This window comes from Aristolochia californica, unplaced genomic scaffold (genome assembly GCF_029961685.1).
Source record: "Aristolochia californica isolate CCGP_79_NKW_82.1479 unplaced genomic scaffold, dmAriCali1.0.hap1 SCAF_5, whole genome shotgun sequence".
Classification (NCBI taxonomy): Eukaryota; Viridiplantae; Streptophyta; class Magnoliopsida; order Piperales; family Aristolochiaceae; genus Aristolochia; species Aristolochia californica.
This window is the reverse complement of record NW_027182214.1, coordinates 743,273-766,970: the sequence shown is the minus strand read 5'-3', so window position 1 is coordinate 766,970 and position 23,698 is coordinate 743,273. Positions and strand designations below refer to the sequence as shown.

The following is a 23,698-nucleotide window of genomic DNA, read 5'->3' as shown; positions in this document are numbered from 1 at the left end:
TCAAATAAATTCACCTTTTGATTTTTCTTTATACTGTGAAGGGTCCGAACCCAACCAGTGCCACAAATCAAAGTTTGAAATGTATTTGGTACCAAGGAAGAACTATACGAGTCTATTACTCTACCACTAGCACTAAATAATGACTCCGAAGTTACTGTGGATATGAGAATTATAAGGGGGGTTAGTCAACAAACTTAAAATTTGAAGTTCATCTTCATCTCCTGCTTCAAATTCATTTAATTCCTCGACATGAAATTCAATTTCAAACTTGGTGTTAGTGTGGACAAGTTCATATACATTGGAAAACAGTTTCCAGTGTTAGTGTCCCAAAATAAGAAAAATATAAAAAACAAGAAAATGAGTAACTTATAATAGTATACTTAATTAAAACATAATATTTAAACCCCAAATTAGGTAAAACAAACACGATTACAACACAAATAAGTAATTTAATGTATAATTAATATATTAATTAATTAAATTAGATATTATATTATTTATTGATTACTGTTTATTATACATTAATACAATAATTACGTGAGCCGATTAATTGTATACAAGATTAATTATAAAAAATAAAAAAATAAACAGAAAAATTTGATCAAATGCTAACTTTAACACATTATATTTTTACGTATTATTGCATCGTCCAGAAGAAAAACAGGCTGAGAATAGGATTTACAAGTTTTTTTTTTTTTATAAAAACCACATGTGCGAAACTCGCATGTGTGAATTGCACGTGCGAGTTCGCACGCTGTGCGGGACGGAGCGTCGAGGGGGGAAAATAATCTCCCCCCATTTCTCCGAACTTTAGGTTTATGGGGGTTCCCGTTCCGGCGAGAGCGGTGGCCGACTGATTTGACTGCAGCAGCAGGCGGTGGTAGGGGGTGACGACGACGGGAGAGGGTCCAGAGCAGCCGCTCTAGTTGGGGTACGACGAGGTGAGAGCGACGCTACGGGAGTCGACGGCGACGACGATGAGAGCAGAGAAGGCGATGAGCGGGGGGAAGGATTAGGTGCGGCGGCGACGGAAGGGGCACCGGCGGCGAGAGGGAGAAGGGAGATGGAGGCCGAGAGAGGGAATTTTGGAGGAAAAAGAGAGAAGCGAAGGAGGAGACGAAGAGAGCGAGGGCGACAGAGAGACCGAAAAAAAAATTTGGGAGAGAAGAGAACGAGGGCGGGAGAGAGACCGAAAAAAATTTTCGGGAGAGAAGCAAGGTTGGGCGAGAGAGAGACCCCCGATCCCGCCGCTCGTTAAATTAACGAGTCGGCTCGCGAGCCGACGAGCCGAACCTGACTTTGTTCGAGTTCGGCTCGTTAACCTAAACGAGCCCATTTATGAGTTCAAGTTTGGTTCGTTTAAAATATAAAGAGTTGAACCGAGCCGAATACGAGCCACTCGCGAGCCGGCTCGGTTCGAAACCACCCCTACCTGTTGTCAGGTACAGTTTACCCTCTTATAGAGAATAACTCTACCTCTCTACGGCGAGCTCTCCGGATTCCTCTTCGGCATCTTCCCCGTGGTCTGCCCCTTCTTCGTCTGTTCGCGAGCCGGCACGGTTCGAAGCCACCCTTATCAGGTACAGTTTACCTTCTTTCAGAGAATAACTCTACCTCTCTACGGCGAGCTCTCCGGATTCCTCTTCGGCATCTTCCCCGTGGTCTGCCCCTTCTTCGCCTGCTCGGTAAGCTCTCTTCTCTGTTGCCGGGCCCTCTCACTCATTTTTTTTTTCTTTCATGTTTCTGTATGGAGATTTCTGTCCCTTCCACTGTTTGAGATCGCTCTCTCTCCTTTTCTTTAGGAATTTGCAGTCCTCTTTGGAGGATTTGTCTCCCTTGACGAATTTACAGTCCTATTTGGAAGATTTCTCTCCGTTCACGAATTTATGATGCTTTGGGATATTTAAGTCCCTGAACTCTAACTTGCATGCTGTGTTTTCTTCATTGTAAGCCCTTTGCGTAACTTTCTGCTTCCTTTCTCTGTTTCAAGAATTCTGACAGCCAATTTCTCTTCTTTCCAGTTTTGAGATTTCTGCACCTTGCAAATCAGTCTTGTTTGCCTGACATTGCACGCCCCCATTGTTCGAAGTTAAAGCGTAACTGCCAAAAGGCTTAATCTTTCTGCTGTTTGGTACCTTTTTTTCCCTGAACCGAAAGTCTTATAGTTTGTCTCTCTTTCAGGAAAAAAACTCGAACCTACTGTTTACACCTCTCTACAGCGAGTTCTCTGGAATCCTCTTCCACAATCTTCGGTCCTCTTCATCGTTCTGTGCTCTCTAGAGATCAATCACTATCATTCAATATGGATCATGGCAACCGTAATAGAATCCAAAAATCTAATGTTATATCTCATTTCTTCCAATGAAACCTTCAGAACAAAATTTGTCAACAAAAGTTTGGAATGACTTCCTCGATTTTCTAACTTTCAAAATGATATTGCCTAATGGGCTTCTGAACTATTATATGTAAATGGGTTGACCTAGAATTACTAAAGCAAGAATACTGGAGAACATCCAGCTGCGAAGACTAACAAACTTGAGCCCAGCATCATATGTGCCACTGGACGCCACCGAACCGATAACCGCCCATCACCAATCATCTGCTTTCACTCACATGGCCGTTGATCATCTGGCCAAGACCCTCCGGAGGAAGTCAACAATCCATGGCTCTTGTTGGCATCTGTTCAAACAGATTCTCTCTTCTCCTTCGCCTAAACCGACACCCATTTCCATTTCCTCAATTGTTCGTGTCCTCACCCAATCATGCATGCTTCCCGAATTGGACCTCCTCCACCAGCTACTTCTAGGTCTTCCGCCAGACGTGGCTCGTGTCTCTCTTGCTTTACTAGCTAGTGCCTCAGCCAAATATAATACCCTCGACAGAGCCATCTCTCAATTTCAATCCCACCGTACCAATTTCCCCTCTCTACCCCCCTCTGTTCGCCTCTACAATGTGCTTCTTGAATCTGCTCTCAGACAAAATAGAACCGATTTGATCTCCGTCCTGTACAAAGACATGATTCGTTCTAGAACCTCCCCAGATACTTACACTTTCAACATTTTGATGTCTTCCCTCTGTGAGTTTGGCTGCTTGGATGATGCCCGGAATTTGTTTGAGAAAATGCATTTAAAGGGCTGTAAGCCAAATGAATTCAGTTTTGGGATTCTCGCCCGTGGGTACTGTAAATGCGGGGATAGTATCAAAGCACTGGAGCTTATGGATCAGATGGGAGCATATGGTTGTTCACCCAACCATGTGATATATAACACTTTGATTACTGGATTTTGTAAAGAAGGGAAAATTTTGGAAGCTGAGAAGCTGCTAGAGAGGATGAGAAGTGCAGGGATATTTCCAAACGTTGTCACTTTTAATTCTAGGATTTCAGCACTTTGCAAGTCTGGAAAGGTCTTAGAAGCTGTTGAGATATTTAGAGATATGGAGACCAGTGACGGGGTGGAGTTGCCAAAACCAAATCTTGTTACATTTAATGTGATGCTGGATGGGTTCTATAAAGGGGGCATGCTGGAGGAAGCAGAGAACTTGGTTAAGACAATGAAAATGGTTGGTTCTGTTAATAAGCTAGAGACTTATAACATATGGTTGTCTGGTTTAGTGAGAAATGGGAAATTGTTAGAGGCTCGATCAGTATTAGATGAGATGGTTGAAAGTGGTGTACAACCTAATGGTTATTCATATAACACCGTAATTGATGGCCTCTGCAAAGAGGGGATGCTTTTAGATACAAGATCTGTGATTATTCTTATGACAAGCAATGGAGTACCCGCAGATGTAGTAACATATACAACTTTAATTCATGGTTTTTGCAGAAAAGGGGAAGTCTTTGAAGCGAACAGAATTCTTGAAGAGATGATTCAAAAAGGATGTTCTCCTAACACTGTTACATGCAATATCTTGTTGCAAAGTTTGTGGAAACAAGGGAAAGTTTTGGAAGCGGAAAAATTATTGCAGAAGATGAATGAGAGAGGGTATGGTTTGGATATAGTGACATGCAATATTGTTCTTGACGGTCTTTGTAAAAATGGGAAATTAGATAAAGCAATTGAAATTGTGGATGAGATGTGGATACACGGAAGTGCTGCTCTTGGAGGTAATGCATTCCTTGGCTTGGTAGATAGTTCCAATAGTAGGAATAAGTGTTTTCCAGATTTAGTCTCCTATTCAACTATTATTAGTGGGTTGTGTAAGGCTGGGAGATTTGATGAAGCTAAGAAGAAATTTCTTGAGATGATGTCAAAGAACATTGCTCCTGATTCAGCTCTTTATGACATTTTTTTACACGGCTTTAGCAAGCACGGGAAACTGTCCTCAGCATTCCATGTTTTGCGAGACATGGAGAAAAATTGTAGCCCTAGTAGCAAAAGTTATAATTTCTTGATCCAGGGTTTGGCAAGCAAAAACCAGATAGATAAGATAAATACTCTCTTAAACGAAATGCAAGAAAAAGAAATTATTCCAGATATTTTTATTTATAATAGTCTGATTAACTGTCTTTGTGAAGGAGGGACAGTAAGAGAGGCGTCTACACTCTTACAGGAGATGTTACAGAAGGGGATAATTCCTAATGTTTCCTCTTTTAGTTTGCTAATAAAGGGTTTCTGCAAGGACGGTGATTTTGGATCAGCGCAAGAGATATTTGATCTCTCTCTCACCATTTTGGGACAAAAGAAATCACTGTACAGATTAATGTTCAATGAGCTAGTGAGCATGGGAGGGCTTCTGAAAGCCAAGGAATTACTTGATATGGCTATGGAGAGAATGGTTGGAATTGAGGGGTTCTTGTACAATTTTTTTATTGAGGAGTTATGCAAGAAAGATCAGTTAGAAGAGGCTATTAAAATACTTAATAAAATGATCAGTAAAGGTTACATATTCGATCCTGCAACATTTATGCCAGTGATTGATGGATTGGCAAAGAGTGGGAAGAAACATGACAGTGATAAGCTTTCTGGGATTATGATAGACATGGCCACTCGTCGCGACAAATTGAAGTGGAAATATTCCTATCCACATAAACTGAGACAACTAGAAAATGGCACTGAAAGAGAGAGTTACAGTGAGAAGGAAGTGAGACACAGGAAACCGAAGGAACATGTTTCTGAACATGATTGGCAGGCTATATTACACAGGTTTAGTTTTCCACATCTTTTATCCCTTACTCAAATGATTTGTCAGTCATTTTGGTCAGCCCTTGATAGGTGCTCTTTTTCGCATAAAGAAAATTGCTTATCACTAACAAGGCATGCCTTCGTATTTATTCCCAGTTAAGAGGTATTTGCTTTTTAACAATTATCTCACTACATGTGCATATACAGAGATGATGGGAGTGGAATAGCAATGAGAGTTCTGAAGAGAGTGCAGAAAGGTTGGGGTCAAGGAAGCATACCAAGTCTAAAACCACAGAAGAATGAGTGGTTAGATGAGTGGAGCACTTTTGTGTAGTGGGAGCACTTTTGTGTAGTGTCTCATCTTAAAATTCACTATGGACGCCACATAGACAGGCCTGTGTTTTGAGCCTTACATACTGCAGCATAGTGTTATACTTCAGGTGGTTCGATATCCTTTTATCATTTGTCTTAGTGTTGATTTAAACTATTGCATTCAATTGTGAGTCGGTTGGGGAAATATGTTCCACTTATTGATGATCGTGTGATGTGGTGTATTATCAAAATTATAGCATATTAATGGTGATAAATTCATTCACCTATTTTGTGTGCCCAAGCTGTAGCCATTACACTGCAAATACTATCTTGTTCCTGCTATTAAAGAGATTCAGAAGTACCTCATTTATTTTTTGTGATGCAGCAGGAGTTCAGGAAGCTTCATAAGTTATTGTCGATGTTAACCATTCTTGGCCAAGGTACCATCTTTTTCTCCATTTTTTTCTGATTTCTTGTTTTTCTGCTGCTTCATGCTGGTAACTATTGCATCTCATATTAATAAAATGGGAAATATGTTTATATTTGTAGCACACTGCACTCCAATTGTCCTATGATATATATATATATATATATTTCTGAACATATTATATGAGATAAATAAAAACAAGCATGAAACACACCTGCCCTGATTGTTCACTGTGTGTTAGGAAATTGCTTGTACACAGTCCACTGGCACCATGGCCTCGTGTCAAAGACACACCTTCAATATTTCCTGTTATCAGGGTTGATGGACGCCATTTTTATATGTCATTGCTTTGTTTTGCAAAGATGCCAGGATTTCTTATCTTCTTTTATTTTAATATACGTTTTCTCGGACTGATACAAGTAGACATCTCTCTCTCTCTCTCTCTAGGTTCTCTTTTACTGAAATCTATCATTTTCTGAATAAAATTGTTTTGTCTAGTGAGCATAGCATTTTGATGGGCGATTTTGACCCTACAACCAGTGTTTTCCATTTGATCACTTGAATCCAAGTTGCAGATTTCAAGGAGTAGCCACTCCTAGAGAAATCCAGAAGCACGTCTATATAATTTTTGTTACCATGTAATCATTCCATACTCGTTGCATTTCACTTGCAATTTAACCATCTGGAAACCAAAGGATAAATCTTTCTGAAAAATGAAGGTTGGTGACATAATCAATGAGTGTCACCATCTGAAAAACTCCTTTAGAGTGGAGAATCTAAAATACTGTCTTTTCTTTTCTGCTAGGTTTTCTGATGATCGTGATTTTGAGAAGCCAAATGATGAAAGAACACTGAATCTACTGATGATCATGATTTTGAGAAGCTAAATGATGAAAGAGCACTGAGTCTAATGTATGCATGTGTCTTGTCTATGCTAAAGCAGATATCTGACATAGTTTTTGGCATATGGTGTTAGTGATGAATACAGGTAACTGGGAAGTCTGGCATGATCTAAAATTGAATTATCAGTTCTCAAAAAGTGATAAGTCATCAAATGCTACTGGTGCTTCTTAACTTTTGGTTGCTCATTATCTACTTTCATTTCAGTTTCATTATGAAGAAAGCTACTCCATTTTGCGACAGATGTATAAGGTGTATTTCTTACGAACTTGTTCTTTTCCCTTGTTGATGCTTGATGATTTTTTTGAGAATGGAATTTGATGATAAATAATAACATTTATCACTGAACTCGCAGAAGAATTGTCTCTCTTGTGGCATCATTCTTCTCTCCAACTTATGTAATTAAGTAGAAAGAGTTCTTTCCTCATAAACAGTTGCAGCATCCACCTTTTGTTGTTTGTGTCATATGCTACCCATCTGCTTCTATTATTCAAGATTACCTTTCATGGAGACAAGTAGATTGTGAGTGCTATAACTTAACATCCTGTGAACCAGGATTATTGTATGTTAAGTTAGATGGGTACTTTTACTAGTACATTCTCTTCTATTTTTGTTCTTTTTACAAATTGTTGAAGATTGTCAAAAGAAATTACCATTTATCCTCTTTATTAAGCAGGTCACATCAATAATCAGTATAATACCCCTTTCTGGATGTTGCTTAAGTCTGGCAAAAGCAAAATTGAAGCTCAATGCATTTAAAGGTGAACAAATATAATCCTTTTTTTTGCATAGTCCAGCGTTGTTCTGAAGATAAAAAAAATTGATCCTTAAATTCACTGGGAACTTGAGCTGCATGGTCCAATGTTGTTCTGGATATGTTGTTTTCAAAAACAAGATTAGTTCATTTTTCACAAAAATCTGGGCCAAAAAACTGATTTAAATACATGTTGAAACTAGGTTGACATAATTAGATGAAAGTATTTTAGCTCTGTAACTGTTAAATTGTATTTGTGCTTTGACATACATCCATGTCATTTAGGTGGAAGATGCTACCTGTTAAAAGCTTGTGTGAAATTCATTGTAGAACACACTGACATAATTGAACCTAGCTTCTGGGAGGCACATCCGGACATTCTTGATGAGTAATCACACATTATTTTCAACTTTGGCTGAGACAATTCTGCAACGTGCTTAGGGTGATTGTATGTTATTTATTTACGCTAAGTCATTCTACTCATGTAAAGCTCAACTTGTTTGGCTTCGAAGATGGGTGAAAACATGCTCTTAAAAGAGGTTGGGATTTTTTGTTTATGTATTGGGGGTGGAAAGTATCATATAGTTGATGTTGAATCTGTTGAAAGTTTATTCATGAAGCTTGTTGTACAGAATTATGACATAGCTGAGCCCAGTTAATAAAAAAAATCCATGAACTTTTCCATAAAGTTGGGTGCTTCGTTACATTTTTTTTTTAAATAGTACTAAGTTATATGAAAAGGCTCAAAAGAGCAAAATTACATGGAGGGAGAACCATTTGAGACAATGAGAGATTGAAAGAATGTTTCAATTTTAACTAATTTATCAACTGAGGAATTGGCTGATCTAGGAATATGATTCCATATACATGAAATAATAGATACAATATCCGATATAGAAGATATTGTGTGCCAATGATGCCAAGAGGGGGAGGCCGTGTTAAAGCACCTGCTAACAACAACTCCGGAATCCCCTTCTATAAGTAGTTTTTCATGAAAATTTTTAATCCATCAACAAAGGCTGTCACTCGGGTGAACATGAGGCAATTTCTTGTTCTATTATTTTTTTCATGGACAATTATCCCCACTGAATGCCAACTTGGGTTTAAAATAACCCAAAAAGTTGCAAGAAGCAAGTCTAAATCCTAGATAATGCAGGCAAGTACTAAATATCCTGAGAAAACCACAGCAGAAAACTTCAGAAATTTCATGCTAATCATAATTCAAGTAAGTGACATCAAGCAGATAACCAAACAAGTAGCTTTGTGTCCCAGTAAAAGGGCATGCACCAACAGCAGCCACTGCAGATGCACCGATACAAACCATTTCCACAAGTTGGCAAAAGCCTCTTGTTTCCAAAGTTGGGTTTCACTGTCACGTTGAGTTTTACTTAATTTCTTATAGTTTCATAATTCTGAGGATGAGGATTCAAGAAACGTAATTGCAGTGCAGTACACTGGCTTCCTGGAAGACAGTCACCAGCCAAGTTATTTAGAGGGCAGGGGGTCCCAGTGAAGGGTAAGGAGTAGGACTCCACCCCTCCCTACTCGTTTACTGCAAATGAGGGAGAGATCCTCCCCTTTCTCTACCATTGGAGAGTGGCAATGGACCTTTACCTTGTTGTCGAGTGAAAGAGGAGTGAGGTAACGACCCCCTCCTCCTCCCCTTCAATGTTGCAGAGCAGGAGAGGTAGAACCCTCGTTTATTTTACACTTTCAATGGAGGGGGATCCTCCCTCACCAGTCTGAAAAAAGAATTATGGATTTGGTGTTCTCACATTATAAGAGCTAGAAAAAAGATAAAATTGGAATTTTCAAGATCTTAAATATCTGAGAACCTGAGAGGTATCACAGTATCTGAGAACCTGAGAAATACACCATCAGAACATGCAATATGTTCATGCACAATAGCATCAATCAAGATAAACTTTGATATCTATCCCACTATCTATAAGGGACTGGACTACTGCTCTTATCTTGCCTTCAAACTTGTCTCGTTCTCTTGGTGTATAACTAGCTGTATAAACATCTGCTTCTACGGCCCTGTCCGCCAGTATCCGTCCGACCGCCATACAAGCAGGTATATCTGAACGGGACTTGAGAGCAGCTTTTATGTCTTTTGAGTTAGTACCAGCTACAGCTACTTGCTTACTTGTAACTCTATGTGTTATGGATCCTGAAACGAAACGTTTTGAGATAAATACATCTAGTGTGAAGGGTTCCATGTAGGCGATTGTCCGTTGCTTGAAGGATATGTGCTTATGCGGATTTTTTGATTTCTTCCCCTTTAAATAGGTGTAAGGCCGTTGCTCCTCGTCATCCACAAAATCCTCTGCTTCAAAGAAGCTTCTTGGATCAAGAAGAGCCTGGAATTGTAACCCAAATTTTAGCTTTAGAGAAAACATGATAACTCAGGGTAGGAATATGTCATTTATATCCTAGGAGAATGACAGTGAACCATACAATAGTGAATGCTGCTAGAACAAAAGTAAAATCAATCACTGAATCACTGCTATAGAAAGAGCTAAGCTTAAATATAATCAAAGCCAACTTTATGCTTGATATGTATCGTAGTTAAAATATGTACTTTTAAGCAGTACATGAAGTTGAGACAATTATACATCTTTATTATAACTATTCATGAAAATTATTGAAAAGACTGCAATAACTTCAGACAATAACATAAGAGTGAAAAAGACACACGACTCCAGAGAGATGGAGAAGTTGGCAGAAAAAAACTTTAGGGAGAGATGGAGAACTTGATAGAAAAGAATCTTTAGATGTTGCACACATTCACAAAGGGGATTAGCTAGATCTGCCTAAAAAAAGGACCACAAGCCACTAACAGAAAACATTTAAACATAAAAAACATGTGGAAAATGGGAATATTGAAAACTGTATATACACACATGTATAAAATATGAAACTCTAGATATCCTAATACAGAGAGACATGAAAATAGAAACACTAAAGAAAATTAAAATTTCAGGTTTAGCATGTTTAGAAGAAGAAGAATTAATAAAATGAAATAAAACTGTGTCGGCCAGACATGCTCCTAGCAGATAATAAAACAATTAACTATGAAAATCATGGGAATATAAAAAACTCAATATGCCGACATGTATTAAACATGGAAATCTGAATATCCTAATACACATAGACATGCAAACAAAACTTAGAAATTTTTTTAAACTTTATCAGTTTATAGCACCCAGAATTTCAAACAATTTTTTTTTTTTTCTGAAACAACTTGAAAGGAGACCAACTAATTACAAGTTTGGGTTCTGCAACAGTTTTACCTGTTTAGTAGTGCATATAAAGACGAATATATACACATTTTGCCACTAATTTCAAACACAATTCTGCAAAACTTTTACAAAAATTCTAAAACCTCAAAAGCTAGAAATTCCATTAATCAGTAATTTGATGTAACTAGTACCCTTTTAGTTTCTGTGACTCTAATCAGTTCTAACTAAAAGGACTATAAAAGTGTTATGCAGGTAAAGTTGATAACTTTAATCATTTTAAAAAAAAATAACATTAATCATTCTTTGACAACTATAAGTTCTCAGTGAAGAAAAAAAACAGAATACAATGTCACCACAACAATTTAATAATTCCATCTAAATGAATAAAAATAGATCATTATTCAAGATTAGTGTTTCACCTTCCCGCAATGGAAGCCTCTTCTAAGAAAAAACAAAGATGGTGTAAACCTATGTTCTGAGGCATAACTGGCTCCTTTCCATGCATTGCTAATGGCACTTCTGAACATTTTCCAGGCTGAAGTACCTTCTGAAATAGATTACTTAGATATCTCCCAGTAATATTAACATGAACTCTGTAAAAATCCAAAACATAATCAGTTCGGAAGTAGTTAAAGTTAAAAAATGTATAACTATATTTAAAATTGCAATCGTAAAAAAGAGAATGCACTGTATGAAAGATCACAGAAGTGAAATAGAATAATCATTAATGAAAAAAGTTCTCTTTGAAAAAAACAATGACAACAACAAGAAACTGCACATAATCAATCTTGAAGAATATAACAAGTCCGGTGTTAATTTGAATAAATACATTCTCCAGACCACATTATGAGTAGATTTTTTCTTCAAATAACCAAAAATTCATCACTACTACATGTCACGAGGCTCAGGTAGACCATCTTTCATGTAGTCATCGCACTAGCCACCCGTCTCTCTTCACATGCACACGCACCCTTACTCCTGCCAAGACTTGAACCTAAGACCTCACACTAGAAACCCCCTCATGTGACCATTAAGCCAAAGGCTCAAGTCACATCTCTCTTTCATTTTTTTACAACATCAAAACAGATTGTTATGATGAAAAGTGAAATACATCTTACAAATGAAAGCAAAATAATGTAAATGATTCAGGGCATCTTAATGCTTGCATCAATAATTCAAAGTCAGGATTAAAGTATTCATATTAGGCATGAATTCATCCCTCCCTGATAAATCTGAATACATGACTCATTCAAGCCCCCATTATTACACAATTACGATGACCGTAGTTGGCACCATGTTAGGGCCATTACACCAAGCATAAGACCCCTGCCCAAATCTTTTGCAATAAATTGAGTGAATAGACCTAGGAGACTAGATCTCCTTGTTGAACTTGAAAGAGACTCCAACAAAAGTCAAAACTAACATAAACATATTCAACAACTTGACATACTCTAAAGAGTACAGAACACTTTGGAAGAGAAATGAAGTCACTTTAATGAAAATAGATCACATATAGTTTACTAGGTAAAATATTTATTCACAACAACAAGAACCAACAGCCCATTCTTGACTTCTAATAGATTTTCATAAGATATAGCAGAGCTTATGGTGGTGACGCTAGCAACCAGACAATAGAACATACAATCATTTCAGCACAAGTGAAGACACAACCATCCAGCCAGGACACTCTATGATAGCTCTAGCTTATAATCAAACAGAGCATGCCAAAATTACCACTGTGCTCAACTAACACACTTGTGCCTACTACAATTCAAACCTAAACCTTAAGAAACCGAATTAAATATAAAGAAATACTAAAACAAACCAAATTCATACTGATGACTAATAGAGGGACCAAGAGAGGACAGAAGTAGAGATAGAGCAAGTGAAAAAAGATCATTGGCTGGCAGCAAGAAACTGCACAGAGAAAAGAGAAAGAGAGAGAGAGAGAGAGAGAGAGAGAGAGAGAGAGAGAGAGGGAGAGAGAGAGAGAGGTTTCTGAACTGAGTTGATCATTGGACGTCTAGAGGGTGGAAGTAATTATTGTGCAAGAGTCTTAGGACGTGGCAGAACACTTGAGAAATAGATCACTCAGGGAAACAGAAGTGAAAGTGAAAACACATTCTAGGGTGATCTACTTTCTGAGGCTGATATACTTCTTCCATGTTTTTTGTTAACTTGTCCCTATGGAAAGTGCAGTGGGATTATACCTTTTTTGTTACCGTGACTCATAGAAAGTGCATAAATAATTGGTTATTAAGAGACATTGGTGACTTTGAATACCTTAACAATTATCAAGTAAATTACTATTAGATATGATATTAATAGGGAAAAAAAGAAACCAGATTGCTGCAAAAACCTCTTACAAGTTGGTTGTAGACTGACAGTATCTAACTTAATATACAGTAGCTAGCAAGGCATCTATTATCAATAATAACAGCAAATATTACAAAACATAAGTATTAGTAAGTAATCCTATTAAAAATACTTCCGAACCAGTGACTAACAGCAGTAATACTTAATACATAGTATTTCTGAGATGTAGCATTTCAGTAATTCAAAATTCAAGCTTCTAGGATCAATCAAAACGATAAACTCTTCTCTGAATTACCCAGAACTCGCTGGGCAATTACTCAAGTTACTTTATTCAGAAAGGGATGAGACAAAAAATGTCACCAAAAGGAGGGAGAAATGTTTGGGATCCCTCAAATTGAAAGAAAAACAGAAGTGAAACAAAATCAGGAAGAAGGGAACAAATGCTAGAAGAAAAATAGAAAGGAAAAAATAGAACTCGGAGCAGTACATACCTCAACTGCTTGTGGAAGAGTACAAGTGAGACCGGGGGAGAAGAAGAGATGTGTTGTAAGAGGAGAAAGAGACCGGCTCACTGCTTCCGGAGGAGAAAAGATCGACGCACGAACAACATACATATTAAGTTTGGAGAAAAAAGGGAGAAAGAAAAAACTCAGATGAATAGACGGTATACCTTGGACTACCTGAGGAAGAATGCGACGAAGGTCGAGAGAGGAGAAAAAGCCAAGCTTGGAGAAGAGGAGACGCTTCCCAGTGGGACGTGAGCTACGCCGGCGCAGACAGGGGTGGTCTCGATTCTTTTGAGTGGGTCAGTCACTTCGTTTTGGCTCGAGTAGGGCCTGAAAATCCGATACATGCATAGGCTAATATTGAACCATGAAGCTTATCCATCAATTTATTAATAGATACTCCTTATTATGTCCACTAATTAAATTAACATCCCACCGAGTCCTTGCGTTATTTTTACACGTTTCACACGTGCTCAAACTTTTTACCGGTCGTTTTCCGTTGAAACCCTGAAGAAGGCTAATCCTGTAATTTGAACAAGATAAGGGGTAATTTGGTCATTCAACGATGGCGGGCTAGCGCCGACTTGCGAGTCAATGAAACAAGGCATATTCGCCGTATGCTTTCGTAGAAGGACCCCGGGAGTTATTTAGCTGGCCAGTAAGGATTTGACACGTGTCATCCGCGTTTTTCTGTGGCGCGCTTCGATTGGCGAGACCGATCTGAGGGTATAAATGCCGGGGGGAGAGGTTCCGAACTCGGAGAAATCCTCCGAACGGCGACGAAGCGCACGGCAGTCTTCCGAAGGTGAGAGGCGTTTAGGGTTCTGAATTCGATCTATTGTTGTTGGTTTTGTGGGAGGTGTTTTGTTCTATGTTTCGTCCTTATGTGTGTCTTTTTGGTCGATCTTTGGTACTCGAGTATTTTCATAAGGAAAGGTGGAAAGAATGAGGTTCTGAATTATTGTCGTTGTTGTTGTGGTGGTGGTGGTGGTTATTTTTTTGGTTTTATGTGTTTTAGGTTGTTGAAATTTGAAAGCAAGGCACTTGGTTCTCTGGCTTGCTTGGGGATTCCGGCCAATTGTTGTTTTTTGTTGCGAGGTGTTCGATGTGCGGTCTTATTCTGCAGCGTAGTTAGATTTTTTTTTATTTTTTTAGATATCTTTCTACGTTTTGTTAGTTTTCTCTTTCTTTCTTTTTGGTTCTTCTTTTTTAGGTTTGCGATGGAATTGCGAATTTGAGAGAACTCAATTTCCTTCAAAACCTATATCTTTTTACTTCGTTTTCCTGGATTTTCTTGTCTCTTGAAGAGTGACTCTTGCCATTTCCTGCTCGGCTGCGTCTTCGTTACCGGATGTTTGACATGTTTGTGGTGACTTGTTATTTGCTTGCTTGATGGAAGTGTAACGATGCTGGAAAATTTCTGCATCTTTGTTTGATGCTTACCGTCTTCAATTTTCTTTATATATATTTGGGGGTGTTTTAGTGGCTTTAATACGGCATCTTTAAGTTTCCACTATCACGATTTCTTTTCTTTTAGTAGTTTAAGAGAACAGAGTAGTTTGAAAAGCTATTGCTTATGCATAGATGACAATAACCATTTACTCTTTAGCTCATTATCGAGCCTTAGATTACATTTTTCATTGTTTAGTACGACGCTCCGATAGCTGATAATGCCTAGATAACCAAATAGATCGCTTTTGTTTCCTTGTTCGCTTGGTGCCTTTTGGTTATTAATGCATTTGCTTTATTGATTGCTTTGGCAAAGGTTACCCCTTCCAGTCTTTTTTCTTTTATATGTATATCCACATATTAAAAGAAAATACATGTATTCCGTTCTCTCTTGACTCATCTTAGAAGGAACATAAGTGGATATGGTTTTTTCCTTTTTCCTCTAAGCATTGAGGTTACTTTCATCTGTTGAGATGTTTTATGCGTATTAAACTTTTCTTCAAGTTGCTGCAATGAGGTTTCCGAATTCTTTGAGTCCAACTACCTCCTGAAATTGCTTGAAAAGTTTTGTTGCTAATAGGTGTTTGTATATCTGATTTTATTCTTGTTTTGTAAAGCATCCAAGAATTTCCTTTGTCTTGACCTATGCACCAGCCTCAGTTACAGTTTCAGAACTTGATACACAGTCCTTTTCAAAACCCTTGGGAACCTCTATTACATTTTCAAGTGATAATGTGAAACAGAAAATAATCCTTCTTTGTTGAAGGTTTGACTACTTAAATGAGGATCAGCAATAAGTACCTTGTTGGCTGTTTTGTTTTTTTTGGCGGGGCGGGGGTGGGTGGTCGTCCTATTGGGTTTAGGTTACATTAAGGGATGGAGTGCAGTATGTGTGATCAACATTCAGAAAAAAAGAAAAAGAAAAAGAAACTATATCTTTAACTTAAGATATAATTATTTATGACTGTTGTATAGACAATTATTTTTTCATTTCTGAACTTGTTGGTATTGACTGTATATGTACATCAATGTTCTTGGTTTGATAACATGATCCCTACTATGTGATTTTTAACTTTATTTATTGACACTTCTTACAGCTTTGACAACTTTGTTCTTCATGAGTTCTAGAAGTGCCGTGACATCAACTGTTTCCTGTAAATTGGGAAACAAGAACACCTTCTTCTTTTGGATTTTGGTTTGCCTACTTCCTGGATTCCTTGGTGCACCAGTTGTATACGTCAACTTCCATTTGCGGAAGGCCATTGTTAGAAGCCCTTCTTTCTCTGCTTGCTTCGTGAAAACTATTGGAGAGAGCCACCCATAGAAGTAATTGTCATCAGGTGTTCCCAAGTTCTGCTGTCATAAATTCTTTGTTTAAACATGGTTTCATCTCAAATTGCTGGGTTGTCTGGTCCAGCTGCATACAAACCCTTCCGGAAGAAGTTGTTTCTTCATGTAGATCCCCCAGATGTGGTGCCATCAGATTATGTGGAGCTTGACTTCTCTGATGTCTTTGGCCCTGTTGCTGTTCAGACCCCAGTGGAAGTCAATTTGGTAAATTCACCATCAGTATTTGATTCAACTGAAATGGTTTTTGAGGATCCAGTAGTCATCTACAGCCGTTCCCACTCACTGGTGGGTCCATCCTCTTGTGTTAGCCAATCCTTGCAGCTGAGCAAGCTTACCCTACATGAGACAGAGAGTACTCTTGAGCTTGTTGAGTCTTTGGCTGAAGATTGTGCTGGTGAGATTGATGAGCTATCTAAGGCAGATGATGTGGAGAAACTTTCAGGTGATGCAGTCACTCAACCAACTAAGCTACAAGGTATTGGGCTTGAGGATTTTGAAGTTATGAAGCTGGTAGGGCAAGGTGCATTTGGGAAAGTCTTCCAAGTGAAGAAGAAAGGTACTTCAGAAATATATGCGATGAAGGTTATGAGAAAAGACAAGATCATGGAAAAGAACCATGCAGAGTACATGAAAGCTGAGAGGGATATCTTAACGAAAATGGAACATCCTTTTGTTGTGCAACTCAGATATTCTTTCCAGGTAAGCAACATGGTTGGCAGTTTTTCCTATCACAACTTTCCTTTCAGCTGATTTTGACTTTTTATAAGAGAAATGGATGGTTTGTGATAGTCATATCCTTGGAAGCCTACATTTCAATGGCTTGTGCTGTAATTTTTGAGAACAGCAGCTACATGGAGATGAGGTCTTATTCAGCAATTTAACTGTTGAAGGAAGTTCACACATTCAGCTGCGTAATTGTTGTCCTGATGTTATGCATGCAGACGAAGTACAGGTTATATCTTGTATTAGATTTTGTGAATGGAGGACACCTGTTCTTTCAGCTTTACCATCAAGGACTTTTCAGGTAATAGTTTATATATGTTTTTGTAATATTGATGGTTTTGATTATCAAGGTGTTATCCAGTCAACCTCAACGTTTGATGCCTTTTGTTTCAGAGAGGATCTGGCACGCATATATACTGCTGAAATTGTTTGTGCCGTTTCACACTTGCATTCAAATGGTATAATGCATAGGGATCTCAAACCTGAGAATATCCTTCTGGATGCTGATGGCCATGTAAGCTTCGATCCTCCCACACTCTGATATTCATTACCATTGTTCAATTACTTTATTTCATTTTATTTCATTTTAACTTTTTTTTTTTTTTTGTCTAATTTATTTAAGGTCATGTTGACTGATTTTGGCCTGGCAAAGCAATTTGACGAAAACACAAGATCAAACTCCATGTGTGGAACAATAGAATATATGCCTCCTGAAATTGTTCTTGGAAAGGGCCATGACAAGGCTGCTGACTGGTGGAGTGTGGGAGTATTGATGTTTGAAATGCTTACTGGGAAGGTTAGTTTTATTTCGTGAGTGCAAAATTTCTTGTTTTTATCTCATTCAAGAGACAACAATAAATAATTACATTTTAATTGCCTGCAGCCACCTTTTGTTGGCAACCGACAGAAGATTCATCAGAAAATAATCAAGGATAAGATTAAGCTGCCTTCTTATCTGACCGGTGAAGCACATTCTCTACTGAAAGGGGTAATTTCTCATATGATCTTTTTCTATTCCTTAAAAATACCAACAAGGCAGCAGTAGAGGCAAACTAACGTTTTTTTTTTTTTTTAAAACCATGTGTTCCTCCTCTCAGCTGTTGCAAAAAGAGGCAAACAAACGTCTTGGCAGTGGACCAGATGGCAGTGAGGAGATAAAGCGCCACAAATGGTTCAAATCCATCAACTGGAAGAGGCTGGAGGCCAGGCAAATCCAGCCCAGCTTCCGACCCAATGTTGCAGGGAAGCAGTGCATTGCCAACTTTGAGGAGAAGTGGACCAACATGCCTCTGGTTGATTCTCCCGTTGCCAGTCCAATTGCAGGTGATTGCAACTTCAAAGGCTTCACGTACGTGAGGCCCTCCCCTTTTCTTGACAAGACTGGATCTTTCTTTCAGTAGGTTCCACTTATGATCCTCACATTCTGGTTGTGAGAAGTGATACTCTCTAGTTATTCCACATCAACTGTACGTGCTCATTGCTGACTGTGATTTTTATTAGCTTGATTGACAAACCCTTGTGTATTGAGACAGTGTTGCCCGTAATACGGCTAGATGGGACTTAATCACGGTTTTACACTTTGAATCAGAAATCGACTCTTGAGTGGTTTTACAGCTTAAAAGGCAAGGAGGCTTCATATTGAGATTTGCTTGGCCACTGATTGTCATTTATACCATTATTTTGGAATAACCAAGTTTTTAGAAGAGGCGAAAAAGTTATTTTTTTGTTTACTTTTAATTCATTTTGAAATCAAATATTTGACTATTTGTCTCTCATCGAAGCTATAAACATGGCTAAATTCTGCTGAGGATTGATAAATTTTTCTAAATAAATAATAAGGGGGGGGCTCACTAGTGGTCCGGAATTACGATAAGGGGAAAATCCCTTTTGTGTAAGCAAATGGCGTGAGGGCCTCAGCATTCCTGTCCTCCTCTCTTGTACCCCATGCAACAAATGGGAGACTGGAGTGCGGGGATGATGACCCTCTTCATTTTGTAATGTAAAAATAAATAATATTATATAAAAATTAAATTTTCACTTATTTTTTAGTTAACAAGATATATAATGGAGCTATTGCATCTAATCGATCATATTTTAAATCCGTCAAATAAGGTAATTACAATTTTGAAAATCCAATTCAGCCACAAAGGATTCTGTCCCACTGAGTTGGCTCGCAAGAGCTCAGCCGTAAAGCAAACGTCCAGACTCAACGGATAAGGAGGCAATTCGATTTTTGGAGTGTAAAAGTAATTCCGGCTTAATTTCTCTTCTCTTCCCGCGAAACCCTCTGAGGCTCCGCCAACCATTCTCTCTCCAAGCTGGTTAGTCCGAACAATGGTAGCCAATTCTTTAAAATTTTTGCAACGCGCCATCTGGATGTCTATAATCTGATGCTCTCTGATTCCAAAATGGTCAAGCAGTTCCCGGAGTTGTCGACGAATTAATGTAAGTCGAGTTGTCTTAATTTTGGCAGTTGTGTATCTTTTCTGGCACCATCGTTACAAGTATTTCCTGGAATGGCGTCTGTCGGTGAATTGAGTGCTGGGACGCTGAGATGTGTGGTGCCTGCGAGGAACTTTAAGCTATTTTTAGAAAATAGTTTTAAGATGAAGTGCGTGCTAGGAATTCGAAATTCTGGTTCTGGAGATAGTTTTGGAGAAAGAAGTCGTGGACTTCAGTTTGTTAGTAGTAACTGGAGAAACGGAGTCGTTGGAAATAGGGCAAGTCATAAGGAGGTTGAGCAGAAGACAGGGAGGTTAATGCAGGAGAAGTACAACATATTCAACGAAGTTGACGAAACAAAGAAGGGGAAGGATTTTGAGAGCGGACAGGACGTAAAAGAAGAAAATCTTCATTTCAATCCTTTAAAGTCGGAGAAACAGATTAAGAGCGCGAAGTTGGCTACCGAAATGGAGAAGGACTCAGTTGCTGAAAATGATTCATTTGTCACCTCGACTTTTGATATTCTGGAATTGCAGGTTGATGTGGAAAAGGAGAGAAGAGCGGCAAGAAGTTTGGAATCTCTGCAAGAGGATGAATTGGGCACCGGAGAAGATACTCCCAAGAATCCTCTGAAAGTTGAGGAAAATGGAGAGCCTGTGGGGAAGTCCATTTTGATAAGTAAAAAGCAGGTCTTAAGAAGGTCAAATATGCTTGCAAAGCAAGTGATAAGCATGCAATCAGCACTTAGCCTGGGTTTTGTGGCTCAACTTTGGGTTGATACTAGATCGGTAAGTTCATTTCCTTTGGTTAAACTTTTCAAAAGACAGTAAAATTTTCTTCGTTCAAACGATAACATCCCTGTGAAATGAGATTTGGATGGAGAGTAGAAGAAAGAAAGGAGAAATAATGAGAAAGTAGCTACGCTACCCCTGATATACAACTTGAATTGTATCATTTACATGCTTTTACGTTATTATAATACTACCAACTTTATTTGTTATTTTTACCCAAAAATTAAATACTCTAAGAATGATAAGTCAGGGTCTCTTGGTTTTTTTTCCTTGAAAGAATGAAAAACTTTCTTAATTAAAAAATGCCCGAAGGCCACCGCTGAAAGCTAACAGCCTACTAGCAGGTATTCTCAAGAAGGTGCTGAATACAATTTCCATCGGCATTCGTGTATTGGCTTCTAATTAAACTTCATAACTACATTATATAACAATGAGACAATCTTTTGAACCTGAAGTTGTTCTAGTATTGTATTTTGTCATTTGGCTAGACTGTGGTGAAGCCTTTTGGTCGCACTCAAGTGAAACTTGTGTTAGACATACTCCTCTAATTAACAGGCTATGACCAGTTCACCTATAGAAGGTGCCCTTCCCGGTTGCAATCAAATGGGCGTTGTGTCTTATCTTTTTTGTCTTGTTCATCTGAATTGCGCAGTGGGTGGTCCTTCTGGTTGAAGTTAGACCAAGCTTGCTTTCTGGTGAAATGGAAAGATTTCTTCTGGAGGATATCTGCCAGGTTAGTCTCAAATTGGCATGTTGCTTCTTTATTTCATTACATGAATGCCTGCCCCATGTAGAATATAAAACAGTCAAAACAGGTTTAGAAGGTACAGAAAGGTAGAATGACTTGTTAGTCGAATACTTTCCTTTCAAATTTTTTTCCTCCCTTGCTGTGTCTTCTTTGTTTTGAACATTCCGTTCTTTTTTCCAAGTGCCCGATTATTGTGCATAAAATCATCCTTGGGGCATATTTTTGGAATATTTGAAAGTAGAAATTTGGTAAAAAATGTAAAACATTTGGTCTTTTGAAATGCAAAGGGGTGGGTAATTTCTAACTTTTGTATTTCCATGTTTGCCAGCCCTGTAATCTTAATCAATCATCTGCTGTTAACAGGTAGGGGATGTTGTGCTTGTGCGGGATGAGAGTGTATTAGAAAATGAAATTAAAATGATTGGCTTGGATACTTTGGTAAGCTTTGTTTCCCTTTTATAACCCTATTTCATGAATGACTTAGACTATTAATGTTTGATTGGATAGGTTGAGCACACTCAAGACTGAAGGAATTTCCTATATATTTTCTGCTTATTCATATTTTATTATTTTGCCATTACTTCAACATATATTTAGTTGTTAAGCTACAAGTATACTACTATTTTATTGTGTTTGGACACAAAACATGTATGGAGTTTTAAAACAATGAAATAATGTTCAAATTAATTTCAGTCTTATGCTTATGTCCTATTTATTATGCATATGTAATTGCTTGATGGTGGCAATTAAGATATAAATAGTCTCGTGCAAATAGGCTAAGTTTCACAAAAAATATTAAAATAAATTGCTGAGAATTTGGCATATTAAAATGGCAAAATGCAACAGAATAGCTGCTACATGTGTTTTTATTTTTTATATATATTTTTCTTTACAAAGGTTACTCAACTGCCTGTGAAATTGTGAAATTACACACTCCCAGGAATATTGATATTTGCAAACACCCCTTGCTTTTAGAATTTCATTAGAAACCCCTCTTAGTCGTCTATTTTTGTTGTTAATTCTAACAAGGCAGTAAAAAGAAAGAATGCCTTCATTAAAAGCCATTATGTTTCAAATATGTGATTCAAGAGTCCCTGTGGGCAAACATACTACATAGCTAACAATGGTAGAAGAGTAGAACTTTTCTGGTTTGACAGTTAGATAAGGAGACTTACTTTTCAGTACCAATAATCTACTGTTAAGGTTTTCGACATTCTCGTGAATCATAACTTGTTATGTGCAGTTGTTATATCCGTTCCTCCACGATGCTTACATAATGCTGTTTGTAGGTAGGGTACAATGTTGTAACTCGAAGTCAACGGATTATTGGGAAGGTGAGTTTGTCTATGTGTCCTATACGGTGTATGTTAGTAATAATTTGCTATCTGTATAACATGGTTTAAGATGAAAAACAGGTGTTATTAATCACCGATAATCTTATTATTGTAAAGCATATTGATATGAAAATTATTCTTAAGCTATGTAGTGAATGATCCTTCTTTTCAATTCTTAAACTATTCGTAACTCCATGCTTTTCTTCAACAATTTAAGGTGCGTGGTTATACCTTTAATGTCAACTCAGGAGCTGTAGAATTACTTGAGCTTGACTCATTTGGGATCTCCATCATTCCCGCTAGTTTGGTATGCTCATTTGTCCTTAAATTATACACCTTTACCTGTAAAAGAAAAAGAGTAGACCTTCCCATCACCACCAATTTTTCATTTCTATATTCAAAATTTCCAAGTTTACTTAGTGATTACACTTAATTTATCTCTTTCAGGTGAGCACATACGGTTTACTTGTTGAGGATGTAATCGAAGTTACACCGGACAAGGTGATAGTGCAGGAAGATGCAGCCACTCGGTTACAAAGACTAACAAAGGTATTGACGCTTATCAACAAAGCTCCACTTGGGTTTCTACTTGATTTTTTTTACTTCAAACGGGTTTTTATCACATCCTGGCTTCCATCGATCTTGGAACTTTTTAAGTATATTATTAGACTTAGTAAAAATGAGGGAAAGCTCATTATCATCATTACTAAGTTTGAACATGAGTTACAAAGACAAATCCCTGCAATATCTCTGTGGCTACTTTGAAACCATGAGAAGAATTACTCACTTTATCACTTCCTTGATATATCAGGGTTTCTTGGATGCTCAGAGCATGGAAAATCTCAAAGACGAAGTAGACAGATTTCCTCGCCGTGCAAAGGGACCCAGAAAACCGGTATATCGTTCGAGTAAGCAGAGAAGCTTCGGCAGCAGAACAAGAGACACAGATGATTGGGACCTGCCCATGGATTATTGAAGTGCTGAAATCGTTGGGATCTTGTATATACATAGTCTTCTATAATGGTTATTTCTTAGTGGGTTATATTGGTTGGGATTTTGGGAAAGCTCCATTTCCACCAGAGTATCATGCTAGTTCAAAGAATAAGGCCCTTCTTGTTTGGGTGTCTTATTGCATGTAAAGATTAGCTGCAACTTTACCCTTCCAGGTACATCCTTCGTTACAAAGGGTTTGTTACCTTGTGACATTTGAACCCAAGATCTTATCCTAGAAAACTCTTATGAGATGATTGAGCTACTGCCCCAAAGTTTTCTATT

The 23,698-nt window shown here is 38.0% G+C and overlaps 4 protein-coding genes across 13 annotated transcripts; 3 read left to right on the top strand and 1 right to left on the bottom strand.

Moving 5' to 3' along the window:
* Nucleotides 1-1,513: 1,513 nt before the first annotated feature.
* LOC137966137 (pentatricopeptide repeat-containing protein At2g17140) lies at nucleotides 1,514-8,168 on the top strand. Of its 7 annotated transcripts, none has more exons than XM_068812661.1 (8): nucleotides 1,514-1,685; nucleotides 2,182-5,147; nucleotides 5,334-5,566; nucleotides 5,824-5,878; nucleotides 6,671-6,853; nucleotides 6,973-7,017; nucleotides 7,442-7,526; nucleotides 7,805-8,168. In XM_068812661.1, exons 2-3 carry the CDS (start codon nucleotides 2,614-2,616, stop codon nucleotides 5,458-5,460), a joined length of 2,661 nt encoding a protein of 886 aa, XP_068668762.1. In that variant the 5' UTR covers nucleotides 1,514-1,685; nucleotides 2,182-2,613; the 3' UTR covers nucleotides 5,461-5,566; nucleotides 5,824-5,878; nucleotides 6,671-6,853; nucleotides 6,973-7,017; nucleotides 7,442-7,526; nucleotides 7,805-8,168. The 7 variants fall into 7 exon arrangements, with proteins under 7 accessions (XP_068668762.1, XP_068668760.1, XP_068668758.1 ...); XM_068812659.1 differs by having other exon boundaries at nucleotides 2,022-5,147; XM_068812657.1 differs by having other exon boundaries at nucleotides 1,803-5,147.
* A 1,192-nt stretch (nucleotides 8,169-9,360) lies between these two features.
* Nucleotides 9,361-13,899, bottom strand: LOC137966663 (uncharacterized). 3 transcript variants are annotated; one of them, XM_068813348.1, is made up of 4 exons: nucleotides 13,751-13,899; nucleotides 13,572-13,651; nucleotides 11,184-11,357; nucleotides 9,361-9,882 (listed from the first exon to the last, which is right to left on the bottom strand). In XM_068813348.1, exons 3-4 carry the CDS (start codon nucleotides 11,289-11,291, stop codon nucleotides 9,430-9,432), a joined length of 561 nt encoding a protein of 186 aa, XP_068669449.1. In that variant the 5' UTR covers nucleotides 11,292-11,357; nucleotides 13,572-13,651; nucleotides 13,751-13,899; the 3' UTR covers nucleotides 9,361-9,429. The 3 variants fall into 3 exon arrangements, with proteins under 3 accessions (XP_068669449.1, XP_068669451.1, XP_068669450.1); XM_068813350.1 differs by having other exon boundaries at nucleotides 11,184-11,311; XM_068813349.1 differs by having other exon boundaries at nucleotides 13,761-13,899.
* Nucleotides 13,900-14,360: 461 nt separating this feature from the next.
* LOC137965754 (serine/threonine-protein kinase AtPK2/AtPK19-like) lies at nucleotides 14,361-18,757 on the top strand. The gene is made up of 7 exons (XM_068812090.1): nucleotides 14,361-14,391; nucleotides 16,133-17,084; nucleotides 17,327-17,409; nucleotides 17,502-17,622; nucleotides 17,731-17,904; nucleotides 17,992-18,096; nucleotides 18,206-18,757. Exons 2-7 carry the CDS (start codon nucleotides 16,416-16,418, stop codon nucleotides 18,506-18,508), a joined length of 1,455 nt encoding a protein of 484 aa, XP_068668191.1. The 5' UTR covers nucleotides 14,361-14,391; nucleotides 16,133-16,415; the 3' UTR covers nucleotides 18,509-18,757.
* Nucleotides 18,758-19,374: 617 nt separating this feature from the next.
* Nucleotides 19,375-23,698, top strand: LOC137966428 (uncharacterized). 2 transcript variants are annotated; one of them, XM_068813032.1, is made up of 7 exons: nucleotides 19,375-20,338; nucleotides 20,994-21,074; nucleotides 21,453-21,527; nucleotides 22,379-22,423; nucleotides 22,641-22,730; nucleotides 22,871-22,972; nucleotides 23,235-23,698. In XM_068813032.1, the coding sequence occupies exons 1-7, from the start codon at nucleotides 19,625-19,627 to the stop codon at nucleotides 23,397-23,399; spliced, it is 1,272 nt and encodes a 423-aa protein (XP_068669133.1). In that variant the 5' UTR covers nucleotides 19,375-19,624; the 3' UTR covers nucleotides 23,400-23,698. The 2 variants fall into 2 exon arrangements, with proteins under 2 accessions (XP_068669133.1, XP_068669135.1); XM_068813034.1 differs by lacking the exon at nucleotides 22,379-22,423.